Raw genomic sequence first — 14,641 nt, forward strand, 5'->3', positions numbered from 1 at the left:
CTGTGGCCATCCTGAGTTTGGGTAGAGGCTGCGCCTCCAAGCCAGTGTCTTCATGTTTTCATCTTACACTCATATTGATAAGTGCAGGAAGAACTTCTGCTTTTTGGGAGGACATGTCTTGGGAAACGAAAAATCCCACAGCAAAGACCTAAAAGCATTGGTTTAGGAATATTTAGAACGGACCGAGTTCCCCGCAAGAAGATCTATTTAACTATTGCTGTGTTAAACATGGCAGGCTTGTTTCTTACCTGTGTCAGCTCCATGTACCAGCACTCAAGGTGTAACTGCCTGTGCTTCCTGCTGCTCTTCCAGGCTCTGGAGGAGTCTGCAGTAGACGGATAGCAGGTTCCTTACAGGAGGCACCCCAGTGGGAAGGAGCGTCCCCAAGAGCTGTGCACTGAAGGCCCCTAGAAGAAAAGGTTGGTTAGTTCTTCTGCAGAAAAGACAAAATAATAAAAACCATTTTTTCCCGTAGTGATAAAGTAAAAACAGAATCTCAAGACCCTTCCTCTTCATGGAGATCACTTATTCCTGTCATTAAAGTCAATGTGAGCACGGTAAGTGAAAAGACCCTGATGATGAAAATATGTAGCAGTATATACTTAAAAATCAGGCTTGCCATTCGTTTTACTTGCACATTCTTTTTGAGTTTTTGTTCTGTCGTGCTTTAAAGAAGTTTTAAAATGTCACCACCATCACTCCTGTGACACAGTCACAAATCCTGCTGATGCTGATGGAAATATGGCTATGTCCTCTGTTTTGGGAAATACTTGTAGTCTTAAACTTGTAATGATTTCAAGAATATCAACAAGTAATTAAGCTGCATAATAGGTGTTACGCAATGTGTGGTGTGTTGGGTTTTTGGGAGGTGTTTGGTTTTTTTTTGTGGTGGTGTTGCGTTTGGTTTTTTTATTTTTCTTCCCTACATCTTTTTAATACAAACATTTGGACATCTTGCTTAAAAGTTAATGTTGTCTCCCAAAAAAACCAGGAAGACTGTTATTCAGGTGATAGAGTATGAGAGTTTAATGTCCAAAGTTATATTTTGAGATATGCACAGATTATTGCCAGGATTTTTGTCCACAGTCTTAATTTTCATATGGATGGTTAAACCGCATTATTATAGGTAAATTAGATATACATATATATAAAAGCAGTGCATAACGAGTAATTGGGTTTTCTTTTTGATTTAGGGTCGCTTGGCGTTTGGGAATCATTATCAGCCACAAACACTTTGTATTAACTTCGATGATGCTTTTTTGACATATACCACAAAACCACCTTCAAGCCACCTTGATCAGTTTATGCACATTGTGAAAGGAAAATTGGAAAACGTTAGAGTCATGCTGGTTCCAAGTCCAAGATATGTTGGTCTCCAAAATGATGAGTAAGTGCTTTTTCTTTTTTTTCCTCCTATATTATTTTACTCTTCAAGAAAATGAAGAAAAGAATGTTGGTTGTGTTTCTGTGACTTTTCTTAGTGTTTTTTAGATAGGTGACATTTTTACTACTCTGAACATTTTAAATGTCGTATCTTTGAAACCATTTTATTTATGGAGAAAAGTACTGGTGTATTATCTCGTAGATTTTTTTGGTGTGTTCTGCTCTGATTAATAACCTGCATTCAACTTCTGTTTTCCTTCACTCAGGTACAATAGCTGTACGCAGGCTTTGACAGCACTAAATTTCTAGGATAAATGCAAGGTTTGAGGTGTTGATTTCTGTAGAGCTGATTCACATGTGGTTTGGAAAATTTTTTTTTTTAAATGGGCAAAAGCTGCACAATACTTGCTGTAGCAGAAATCATGTTGTCTTTTGAAGACAGATTGCAGATCCTCTTACCTCTGTGTATTCCACATAAGTGAGGTTATGCAGCTTTAAAAAATGGAATGGTAATAAGTCAAACAAAAGAAAGGATGCTTGCATGAAGTGATTTTGACACTAGGATTCTTGTTTTATTGCACTTTAAGCAGCAAAACATTTATGTGCATACGTTATATATTCAACAGATAATTTGGACAAAACTGCTAAATTTCAAAGTCTTTCACAGGCGTTATTTGTTCAACAAAAAATGAATTATGTATACTGTTCTTGGACAGTTGTTTTTATGAGTTAATGTTCAATAATTACACCTATTTTATATCCCCTAAGCAACAACATTTAGAGAATGAATTGTAATGTTTGGACATAAGATGTGCATCATTTGACTCTACCTTAATTGGCTTTGTATCAGCCAAATATTGCCCTTATATGTTTTCAAATAACATTCTGTGGAAATGTACAGAATCTTACTCTACCAACATGACGACAGAGGAAACTTCTCCAACTAATACTGAACACAAACAAGATTAAAACAAAATAGGATTAAGATACTCAAGCTATTAGCTTTTTCTCCTGCTTCCGCTTAGTATTTTCTTTTTATGCTGTTACCAGCCCTGCAGCTCCTGCTGGCTGAAGGATGGCATGTGTGCAAAAAACATGTGCCCTAATTCACTGGGTGAATTCAACAAATGACCCAGTTCACTGTAAACTGGGAATGTTTGAATCTATAAAGCCTGTCCTCTTATGCTTCCTTGGCTTAAACATTAAGCTGGGTGTCTTAACTTTCAGAAATTCCTGCAGGTTATACTTGTACAAAAACAGCTAAGTGACTTGATGAAATTTGTAAGACTGGCTAATCGATACAGACATCAAAAACCCATCTTAAAAACTGTCATATTATACTACAAACAGACACCTCAACGCCTCCATCACTTTCTGCAAATAAATCCTCCAAAGGCCAAGGAAAAAAAAATTATGCTGGCAAAACCAGATCAAAACAGAATGAGTTTGGAGAGCAGTGACTAAGTTAGTGGCTTGAAGTGGAAGTTTAGGTTAGATAATAGGAAATACTTTTAAATAATGATGGTAATCTCATTATCGTTCATTGCTACTATCTACTTTGTTTTTGCAAATGGCCCGTGGTGTGTTTTCTAGGGTTCCAGCGCCTCCATCAGCTACGTCTGGCAAGGTGTAACTATTCCTGCTGAGGGTGGGTTAGGCAGCCTCACATAGTTGTTTGCTATGGCTTGTGATGCCTTGATAATGTAAAACTATAAGCCGCTTCAGTCATCTGCTATGTATTTTCGTATTCTTCTTAAAAAGGGAATAAAAAAAACGAGTGACAAGACATGCTGATACAGATGAGAATTTTCCTCTTTGAGGCAAAAAAACCGCACTGAACGAGCAAAAAGTTTTGTACAAAGTGTAATGAGTTCAGAGAGATCAGAATAAGAGCAAGAAAGAGAAGTGTTTAATGAAATATGCATGCATGGTAAAGATGTACGTTAAAAGTGTTGGAGGAAAAGGACCGAGGAAGATGTGTAGCTATTACATGTGCGTTGTTTTGGATTTTATTTTTTCCTCCGCCTCCACTTCCATTTAGTGTAAGACCTCATAGCTTTTCTCCAGAAAGTGGAGTATGGTGAAGGTGATGAGGATGACAGGGCAGTGGGTGTTTGACAGTAGGATTTGGCCTTTCTATCAGCTCCTAAAGCTTTTCCTGTAGATACGTTTCTCTTTCCTACAGCTGACAGTTTCTGTTGGGCTGTGGAGTTAAGTCAAATTGTCCATCTTGAAGAAGGCTTAGCTCAAACCTCTTTGTAATTCTATTTAAAATGGATTTTTTTTTTTTTAAGTTTTATTCTAAAATGTTAAGTCAGTATAGGCAAATGCTATTAGAAAGGCAGAAGTAAACAATCTGCCCTATGTATTCATACTCCACAGTAATTTTTATTAAAACAGTAATGTGGCTTCTCCAGTGTATTTCTGTGGGCTTAAGTAACTCTGCATACAGTGTTTCAATTTTGGGCAGAAAAAAGAAATAACTGGAAAATTGGGAGCAAATAGAAAGTATTTCCTCTTTCACTGCTGTCATTACTGTTGAAGTAAAATTGATTTTTAAGGTTCTTCCTCTGTTGCTTTTGAAGAACTTCTGGCAGTACAGGTGCTCTGCATCTGCTCTGTTCCGTATTTTCTAGGCTTTCCTGTGTTGGAAATGACCTGTGGTAAAATGGGCAAAGTGCTTCTAACAGATCACACTCTTAGACCATGTATTTCTCATATTGGAATTTTCTTTTTTTTGTTAAGAAGTGACAACTTATAAAAGTGACTGAAAAGTGAGAAAAACATCTTTTGCAGTAAAAATAGAATTGTCACATTATAATATTATTACTACTATAAAATGTAACATTATGTTGATTAACATATGGTAACACTGTAAGAAAGGCATTGTACTATACCAATATAACAGTGTTAGGAGAAGTGCTTTGTGTATTGGTTTTATCACTTAGGTCCTTTATATGTTAAGAGAGAAATGTTAAGGAAGAACAGCCTTTTTTTTTTTTTTTTTTTTAAATTTTCTTCCTTTTTTTTTTTTTTAAGCTAACGATCTAATTACTGACGATGTCTTGTCCCTTTGGTTTAGAGTGCTAGTTCAGTAAGAAAACAATTAGCGTGTGAAAGAACAATATAGGACAAGGAGAAAGGAACTCTTGATGGAAAGAAATATGGAAAGTAAAACTTCAGTAATTGGTTGTGGATTACAATACCTGAGAAATGTCTTTGTGTAGTGGAACCTAGTAACTTCATGCTTGAGTTAACTAAACCTTCAAGTTACTTTATATAATGAAAATAATAACAATAACATAATCACGTATTTTTTGCAAATCAGGGTAGACGTAGCCTAGGAATGTGACAGCTGCCATTTTGATGGGAGACTTGAGACCAGGTAGACTTGAATATTCACAGTGTTTACTTTCAGATGCTCATTTAGTCCGAGGTAGCACATGGACCAGGAATCACGACATAATAGGGAGGGAAAGAAACTGAAGTGGTAACCTGCACTTCAAATTTGACTTAGAAACAGCTGCATTCGGACAGACTGTGGTATGAGCTGAGCACTTCCGTCTGTTCTGTCCACCCTTCTGGTAACGCGACAAGACTGATGCTTGGTGGCGAAGGCAGCCTGGGGTTCCCGCGCGCAGCCGGCGCTCGGGCTGCTGGCGAGAGCAGCGCAGACACATGAAGCTGGTGTGTTGGGATTGCATCAGATTTGAGTCTTTCCCACAAAATCTTCCTGGTCAAGTACCGCATACACACTATCTCCACCGTTGGCCTGCTTGGTAAAGATACCGGTTTTATTGATGAGATGTATGCCTGACCTGTGTAATCTCTTCATTTTTGCTTTATATGTTGCATTTAAAATTATTTGAATTAATAAAGATTAAGCTCAGTGCATTGCTCTTTAATCTTTATCTTTTTTCCATTACAGACCACCGAGGCTGATGGGTGAAGGCTTTGTTGTAATGCAGTCCAACGATGTTGATATCTATTATTATATGGATGAACCAGGTACCTTCAGTTAAATAGAAAGATAAAATTTTAATGGATTTGAAGGCTATTTGTTTATTTAGTTGTCAAACTTGCTAGTTGATGCATTGTTTTCTGAATATTGTGGTGTCTGTCTTTTTCACTTTAAATCCCATGCATTATATTACCACCTTTTTTGCCTGAGTTTTTTGGTTTGCAAAAGCTTTTTCTCCAACTCCCCTTAAAGTATTGCCTGAATCTTGAACAAAGGTAACACATTCAATAGTGATGTATATATACTGGTGTAGAATAGGTGGCAATTTTGGATTGTTGCTGAATGACTGCTTGAATTTTTACGAGTAGCTGTGTGTCTAATGTAGCAAGTCTTCCCTTTTATTGCTTGCATTGTCTGTAGAAATGCTTTTAACTTAATCTTGTTTCAAAACTTGGTTTGTAAGTAGGATTAGGAACTGAACATGGATGCATAAAAGCCTATATTGGTAAAAAGCGTACTTCAGAGAGAAAACTGCTGTGTATGTCAGCATTTCAGACACATCAGTGAGCAGTGCTTCAGAAAGTCTCAGGGATTTTTGGTTGTATTCTTGCCCTTCCCTTCGGTGTCTGCATTGAATTGTGGCTTGATATTTACGTACTACAGTGGTCTCAAATAAAATTCTCATCAGAACACTCTGTCTTTGTGCTTAGCAAACATTTTTCATGCTAATTTGAAGCAGCTTCCTTTAATAATCTGTTTATTGTATTATGTAATATAGGTCTTGTACCAGAGGAGGCAGAGGAAAGTAATGATGGAGAAGCAAATAACGAAGATAGCAAATTACAGGATCTGCCACCATGTTGGGGTTTGGACATTGTTTGTGGAAAAGGAACAGACTTCAACTATGGGCCTTGGGCTGATAGGCAGAGGTATTCTCATGGTTTACATCTTTAGTTTTAATCCTTAATATCTATTATTATTGAGAATACATTCTAAAGTTTCCAGTGTGTGTTTGCTCAGACTAAGTTGTATGAGGAAAACTAGGCAGTCCAAAAGAAGAGTCCTGCCACAATGGTTTAGGATTAGTAAAATCATTGTTTATCTCGTTGGCTTTCCAAAGTCAGGGTCACTCAGTGGTTGTTTTATTGTTAAGTTAATAAATTATGTTCCTATTTTTTGTGAACAAAGTAGTTTTACTATTTGAGTGTTATATACTTAAGGGTTTAACCTGTGAATTGATTGCCTTTAGGCTTGTCATGCTCCTATTATCTCATGGATGGGAAGACATTGCATATTGATGAGAAAATTTTATGGAAGTACACATCTGGCTATGAAAACGATGAGGGGGAATAATTTATCCTTGCTTAGAAGAATCAACCACTGGACATAATCTCCAAAATATTTATTATCACAGAATCACAGAATGTTAGGGATTGGAAGGGACCTCAAAAGATCATCTAGTCCAATCCCCCATTGGAGCAGGAACACCCAGATGAAGTTACACAGGAAGGCGTCCAGGTGGGTTTTGAATGTCTCCAGAGAAGGAGACTCCACAACCTCCCTGGGCAGCCTGTTCCAGTGTTCTGGCACCCTCACTGAGAAGAAGTTTCTTCTCAAATTTAAGTGGAACCTCCTGTGTTCCAGTTTGCACCCATCGCCCCTTGTCTTATCATTGGTTGTCACCGAGAAGAGCCTGGCTCCATCCTCGTGACACCCACCCTTTACATATTTATAAACATTAATGAGGTCACCCCTCAGTCTCCTCTTCTCCAAACTAAAGAACCCCAGCTCCCTCAGCCTTTCCTCATAAGGAAGATGCTCCACTCCCTTAATCATCTTTGTTGCCCTGCGCTGGACTCTCTCCAGCAGTTCCCTGTCCTTCTTGAACTGAGGGGCCCAGAACTGGACACAATATTCCAGATGCGGTCACACCAGGGCAGAGTAGGGGGGAAGAAGAACCTCTGTCGACCTACTAATTATCTAGGTATTTTAGTCACAAAGTCTTAGGCCAGATATATACTACTGTTCTTCACTTAGCCCTCTGCTTTTTGTGCATCTTTCTGGTGGAGACAATAGGGTTGTTTAGAGAGTCAAGGACTATTAAGTAAAAGTCATATAATCGGTGTTTTCCCTTTTTTTCCTCTATTAATTATAGGTGGATACGTCTCTTGGCCTCTCTTCTCCTGTGAAATTATTATGATTCTGTCTCGTAGGATGGCAGACCACAGAGTAGTCATGAGATATAACAGTGTCTTAGAGAATTTAAGAGGAAATGCAAATTTCTAGCACTGTGCTTTGTTAGGAGCATGAAGTTGGTGAATCATTAATGGTATTTTTAATGGTACTGGGAAAGCTAACTCTGTGATGATATGCTTTTTTTTGTAATTTTAACTAGCTAGACAAAAGGCAGTTTGGTGCCTATACAGAGTGCATAGAATTCATAGTTATGTGCCTGGGAACCCTTTTGCATCATGTCGTGGATAGAACATAGAATTTTGGAAAGTGCCTGAATATTCTAAAAGCCCAGATCTGTAGGATCATATAAGGGCCTCTACAAATAGTAATCTTTAATATGCCATACAATAAAATCTTGGGTTTCCACGGGATTTTGACAGTGTGTGTGTGTGGTGTTTGTGGGGTTTCTATTGTTGTTGCCTTTTTTCTTTTTAATTTTTTCTGTGGGTTTGTTGTTGTTTGTGTGGTTTTTTTGTTGTGGTTTTTTTTTAACTTTTAAGCTGCTATATTGGTCAGGTGCTGGGTGCAGGAAACTGCTACTGCTGTTACTTCCACCCCCTTGAATACTATGTAAGCTGCGCTGTCTGTGCTCCATTGCTGTGTCCTTCTTTTCATGTAGTTGCATATTCAGATATGAGTCTGCAAAAATGTAGGCTTCATTTTACTCCCCTTCTGAGATCCTAAAGTTTTGTATTTTGTTTATTTCTGGGCATTACATAAATTATTTATGCACAAACTGAAGCATAAACAGATTACTTTCTACTGTGGTGTTGTAGCAGATTTGTAAACCAAAGATTAGGAATGTGAAGAAAAATATCGCTTGTTTGCCATCTGAATTAGAATATTTTTGTGCTGAATAATTTATGGTCTGTCCCTTTATGGCTTTTATCCAAAAGTCACTTCTTATCATAGAAACTTTAGGAGATTTCAGTAATGAGTTGGAAGGCTCCCATGATGAAGACTTTAAACAAACATTTTTTCTTATTATATCCAGTGATTATCCAAAGACTCAGCTAAGTGGAAAATAATTAAGTGAAACAGATGCATAAATATGTATAAATATATATATATATTTCTTCTTCAATAAAAGAAACACTTCTTTTTTTTTCCCCTCACCAGGGATTGCTTGTGGAAGTTTTTCTTCCCACCAGACTACCAAGTTATGAAAGTCTCAGAAATTGCTCAGCCTGGGAAACCAAGACAGATCCTTGCTTTTGAACTGCGGATGAATATTATTGCAGATGCCACAATTGATTTGCTTTTTACCAAAAATAGGGTAAATAATGAAAACTTATCTAGAAAATAACTTGTCTACCGTGATTACACTGTGCTTTTGCTTGTGCATGTTTTTACTTGTCTCAGTTTATTATGGAACTATGGTTTTAAAAGCTGGGAGATTTTTTTTAATCTTTCATAATTATGGGCAAACCCTTCAGAGGGAAATATTGGCTGAGAGGCATTATTATTTATTGGCTGTTTTAAGTTTCGTTTAAGCCTTAAAGCTACATCTTAAGCCCTGCCAACTCCTACAGTCTTGAACACAAGAGCTGGATATCTCTTGTGCAATCTCCTGTTATGATAAAGCTCACCATGATGAAAAGATAATTTCTTCTGATATTGGATGAATATCTAATATTATTGGAGAGATAATAGTGCGAGGAACAAAAGATGCATATGTATAGGGGGTTGGATATTTCTTTCCCCTGCTACTACTCTTATAAATGGGGTATAGTGTGCCTTCATTGTACACCTGTTTTATTTTTTTTTTCTGTGACTGAAAGGATTAGAAAGTGTTAGGAAATGATTAGAAAGCATTAGAAATATATATTCGTCTGCCCTCTCAGGCCTTGTATCAGAATATCATGCATTTTTCTATTAGTGAACCTAAGTCACCATTTGCTCAGCCTAAAAATGGTGTTATTTGGTATCATTGCACATACATAGTTCATGAATAATTTTTTTGAAAGGCAAGAAATATTTCGGTTGTTGGGTGCCTTAATCCAGGTATGGATAATGATAGCCAGAGACATGAAGTACCTTGGTTGTTGTGGCTGGCCTAGAAATAATCTCTGTGCTTTTTTTTTTCCTTTCTTGCAATACAGGAAACTAATGCTGTACACGTAAATGTCGGTGCAGGATCATATTTGGAAATAAATATTCCCATGACAGTAGGTGAAAATGGTGAGTTAAGGCTAAACTTTATTTGTTTTCCCTATGTTTTCCCTGAACAGTTGTCTTGCTTCCTATGTGTGTGGATGACTTTTGTTTTTCTTTTGTGACTATGAGAGCTATATTCTTACGTAAAGGAACAAAAAGTATTTCCATGTACATTTCCTTGAAAGATATTAAAGCATGTACATATTTAAATAGTTAAGTTACCTCCATGTTTTGCTTGCATGAGGAAACACAAATTCTTTAACTACTAGACAGTGTATCATTTAACTCTGTGTGTACTGAAGCAGATTAAATACATGTCGTCAACTCAAAGAAGGAAGACGTCTTTAGGATTAGTGTAGTAGTTAAATCATGCGGAGAAATGCATTATGAAAACTAATTTGCTAGTGCATTTAAACAAAACAAACCCCGAAATTCAAAGTGAAGTTGAAATAAATGTGAAGTTATGGGTATGTTCTTTGCATTTACTCATCTTGTTGGCTGGTTTGAAATATTTTCATAAATTGTGTGTTCTCTTGATTCTTTCTGGCATATTTTAGGGTTTTATTCTGCATTATTTTAGGGTTTTATTCTGCATTATTTTAGGGTTTTATTCTGCATTATTTTAGTTTTTATCCCCTCAATCAAGAGGATTGAGTGTACCCTCAGTAGGTTTGTGGAGTAGCCATCCCTGGAAGTGTTTCAAAGATGCATAGATGAGGCTCTTAGGGACATGGTTTAGTGCCAGAGTTGGGTTATGATTGGACTCAATGACTTTACGGGTCTCTTCCAACCAAAATGGTTCTAGGATTAAACCAAGATCTCCAGAACCTGAGCATTTTCAAACCCAGCAAGGAGACTTTTGTCATCCCTCCTACATGAAGGCAGAATATGTTAAGTAAGCTCTTCATTGACAAATAATAGAGGAGCGAATTAGTGTCATACTGACTATAGTGTAGTTGGTGGAACCAGCTCCCTAGGCAACTGGTCACGGCACCAAACCTGCCGGAGTTCAACACTCTTAGTCATATGGTTTTGTTTTAGGTGGTCCTGCGAGGAGCAGGGAGTTGGACTCCATGCTTATGGGTCACTTCCAACTTGAGATATTCTATGATTCTAATTTCCATCATGATATTTCTTGATTGTTAGTGGACTACTTAAATCACTGATGATAATTACCTAAATATCTATATAACTCTTATGTCTGAATGATTGTTTTATATCTTTGTCTGCTAGGCTATTCACCTACAATTAAAGGGCAGCTTTTACATGTTGATGCCACCAGCAGTATGCAGTACCGAACTCTCTTAGAAGCTGAAATGCTAGCTGTAAGTTTGTATTAATGGGCACAGAGCTTCAGTCTCTAGAGGAATTTTAATAAAGAACATAATTATTTGTCTGTGGAGCTGTTCTTTAGGTTCTTAAACAATACAGAAGTATGCCTTTTGAATCTATTTTGCAAGACCTTAATATGTAAGCAACTTGTATATGCACAGATAATTGTGCACATGTGTAACTTTGACTTCTGTAATTCATATACCAAGTTATATGTGTATTGAAAGCAGTGGAGGGATTGCAGTACCACTTACAAGTCTTGCCTTGTTTACTATGTAGCAATGTGTTCATATAGGCTTTAACTTAATAAATTATTACACTCACTAGTTGTTGCGGTATGTGTGCGCATAGTACTTTTAAGTACTTCAAGGTGTTTTAACTACTTGAGACAGATATTATATTGCTTTTTTTTTTGCCTAGTCTTTCACGTCTTTAGATTACCTTTCTCACTAATTTTTAAATGACCTTATTAGAGTCATGCTTTTACGTTTAATTTTTGAACATCGTATCAGCGGTTGAAAATATTATATTCTAAGGGATTTTATTTTTAGTGTATTGTGAAAAGTGATGCTTTCAATGAAGATTTCTATTTATAAATTGCTTGATACATCTACTGCAACAAAGGTATCAGAAGTTCATAGTATACCTTTCCAAATAAATGAATAGACTAACACTTGACCTTCAAACACAGAGAGAGATTAAATTATTAAGGAACCAGAGAGGCCTTCTGTTCATCCCAGCAGGAAAACGGTTTTAATTATTCAGCAGAGTACATATGTGAAAACTGCTGAGCCACAGGGTCAAGCATTGTCATCTTTTCAAGTAAATCTGATGCTTTAATATCTTGTTCACAGTTTCATATTAATGCCAGCTATCCCCGGATATGGAACATGCCCCAGACATGGCAATGTGAACTTGAGGTTTATAAAGCAACCTATCATTTTATCTTTGCCCAGAAAAGCTTCTTTACAGGTAACTTCTTTACTAAATAAATTACATATCAAATTAAATATTCTTTCTTTACAATTTATTTTCAAATTATGCAAACGTGTATGAGGTCAGATGCTCTGATTTCACATGTTTAGGACAACAAATTGTTTCTGAGGCCAAAGTTCCTGATGTTTTCTGTTGCCTGTAAGTGTCTAAGTACATGATATTCTCATATTTGAGTAGAGATACCAAATAATTTAACATCTAAACTAAACTTGATGTGCAGTTATGTTAAAAGTGATCTTAAATTCCAGATTAGTTTATTTTTATCAGACCTAATGATTTGTTTAATGTTTGTCACCTAGGATATTGATTTTTCTGATACCTCTCACTTGTTTGGCTGACTGACTTTCAACTACTTAGGCTTTCGGTCATGTCCTTGTGGCTGACAGATGATGAGAGAAAGTAATTTGCTCCGTACGATTTTGGCTGCGAGGAAGAATATGCACACAAGGCAGTGCAGTGTGATACAGCATCACCAAACTGTTGCTGAACATTCCAGCTGCAGTAATAAAAAGAATATAGCCCCGTCAGTGTGGCACTGCCTGGGCTGATTAGCCCTGCTGGGAGGAAGGATTAATTTGTGCTGGCACAGCGCTGTGCTAATGAAGTTATCCTCCTAGTGAGGCTGGAGCCATGGTGCAAATGGGCTTCTACAGCAACACTGGTTCGCTTTGTTAAAAAATACTACTCATGTACACATTCAGAGTATCAGAATGGGAAAACAAAGGAAACATTTGGTAGTCCAGTGCTTTTAGGTCGATGTAAAACTTGGCTGATGAACAAAACTAAACTAGAAGACTCAAATCTATAGCTTCCCAACTTAAGAAGCAGATGAGAAATGGGAGATGGATTCAGAGCAAGTATTTGCGGAATATCAGCCTGAGAAATGGTGTTGTAGTTTAACCTGTGCTAGTAATACAACCACGATAGCTGCTCACACACCCTCTCCCCGAGAGAATCGAAAGGGAAGGGAGGAACTTGGATTGATATAAACACAGTTTAATAAAATAACAAATTACTAATACACTACTAGTAAATAGATATATAGATATATAGAGGTATAGAGATATATAGATATATAGAGGTATAGAGATATATAGATATATAGAGGTATAGAGATATATAGATATATAGAGGTATAGAGATATATAGATATATAGAGGTATAGAGATATATAGATATATAGAGGTATAGAGATATATAGATATATAGAGGTATAGAGATATATAGATATATAGAGGTATAGAGATATATAGAGATATAAAATAGAAAGAAAAGATACTCAAGGCAATTCTTCACGAACACACTGAGCAGCCAGTCCCAGGAAGTTACACCCCTGGGGAAAAGAGGGGGAAAAAAAAAAAGGCAGAAGGGCTCAGAGGCCTCTGCAAAATGGCAAAAAGCTGAACTAAATGTCCTGAACCAAAAACTCCCCGGGCTCTAACAAAAAAGAGCAAAGGAAAAAAAAAAAAAAAACACAAACAGAAAACAACACACACAAGAGAAAGCACCCAAAAGAAAGAGAGAGACTGGAAGGTACTGACTCTCCTTGAATAATTTGCATGACACTAATGGGATGGAATACTCTTATTGATCAGTCTGGATGTCAGTCAAGCTCTGCCCCATCCATGCCCCCCTTCCTTGCTGCCTCACACCTGTGGGCAGAGCATTCAGAGTGTCCTTGGCTCTCAGACCAGAGCAATTAAAAACATGAACTCTGTGCTGTTATCTCTTGTTCTCAAATTAAGTCCAAATAATAACCATGCTAGCTATGAAAAAGAAAGGCTTCTAACTGCACAAAGAAAATTAACCCATTTTCAGTCAAACCAGCACAAATGACTACTGGATATTGTTCTCCTTGTTTTGCCTTTTCTGTAAAGCAGCAAATGGTTAAGATTTACAATTTATGAGGAGCCAAAGATGTAAAAAAAGAAATCTCTCACTTGATTGCTATTGACTTGTCCTTTATTACTTCACATGCTTTTAGATTTGATCCAAGACTGGTCCAGTGACAGTGCACCTGATATTTTTTCATTTGTTCCTTATATGTGGAACTTCAAAGTCATGTTTCATCAATTTGAAATGATTTGGGCAGCAAATCAACACAACTGGATTGACTGTTCCACCAAACAACAAGAAAATGGTGAGATCACTTTTTATTTGGAAGAAGAGTACAAACTACAAAAAATATCTACAAAATAAAGAATGCATGTAGAGAGAATATCAGAATTATAAAATTTTCACTAGAAAAATGCATTTGCAGTGATAACTACCCATTTTGCTACTGTTGATATGCATAAAGTATCTTAAAACTGTTCTAAGTTCCAACATACTTTGTACAAATGCATCCTTTTTGGGGGAGACTGCAGTTCTAGATTGTGTTTTGGCATTCATTTTTCAGGACCCCTTGAATCTTTAATTTACTACAATGGTTTGCACAGAGCAACCGTGGGGTTTTGACATATATTCAGTAAGTTAACTGAGAACATTCACTTGGAAATAAATCTTTTAAGTACTGTTGGAAAAATACCACTTGAACTCCATGTAACTAGAAATGCCTCCTTCTTTTTCCTTTCAGAA

General features: G+C 36.8%; 1 protein-coding gene across 10 annotated transcripts in view; it reads left to right on the forward strand.

The window, feature by feature from the left end:
- Positions 1 to 14,641, forward strand: part of BLTP1 (bridge-like lipid transfer protein family member 1) — a 126,719-nt gene that overhangs the window by 21,516 nt on the left and 90,562 nt on the right. For 9 of the 10 annotated variants that reach the window (XM_065633095.1, XM_065633096.1, XM_065633101.1 and 6 more), the window contains exons 7-15: positions 476 to 557; positions 1,194 to 1,387; positions 5,312 to 5,391; positions 6,123 to 6,273; positions 8,699 to 8,855; positions 9,682 to 9,760; positions 10,970 to 11,061; positions 11,923 to 12,040; positions 14,049 to 14,204. In XM_065633095.1, the coding sequence (XP_065489167.1) occupies positions 476 to 557; positions 1,194 to 1,387; positions 5,312 to 5,391; positions 6,123 to 6,273; positions 8,699 to 8,855; positions 9,682 to 9,760; positions 10,970 to 11,061; positions 11,923 to 12,040; positions 14,049 to 14,204 (1,109 nt within the window). Of the gene's footprint in view, positions 1 to 475; positions 558 to 1,193; positions 1,388 to 5,311; positions 5,392 to 6,122; positions 6,274 to 6,831; positions 6,863 to 8,698; positions 8,856 to 9,681; positions 9,761 to 10,969; positions 11,062 to 11,922; positions 12,041 to 14,048; positions 14,205 to 14,641 lie in introns of those variants that run through there. The other variant, XM_065633105.1, reaches the window with a different exon arrangement.

This window comes from Caloenas nicobarica, chromosome 4, assembly GCF_036013445.1.
Source record: "Caloenas nicobarica isolate bCalNic1 chromosome 4, bCalNic1.hap1, whole genome shotgun sequence".
NCBI classification, from domain to species: Eukaryota; Metazoa; Chordata; class Aves; order Columbiformes; family Columbidae; genus Caloenas; species Caloenas nicobarica.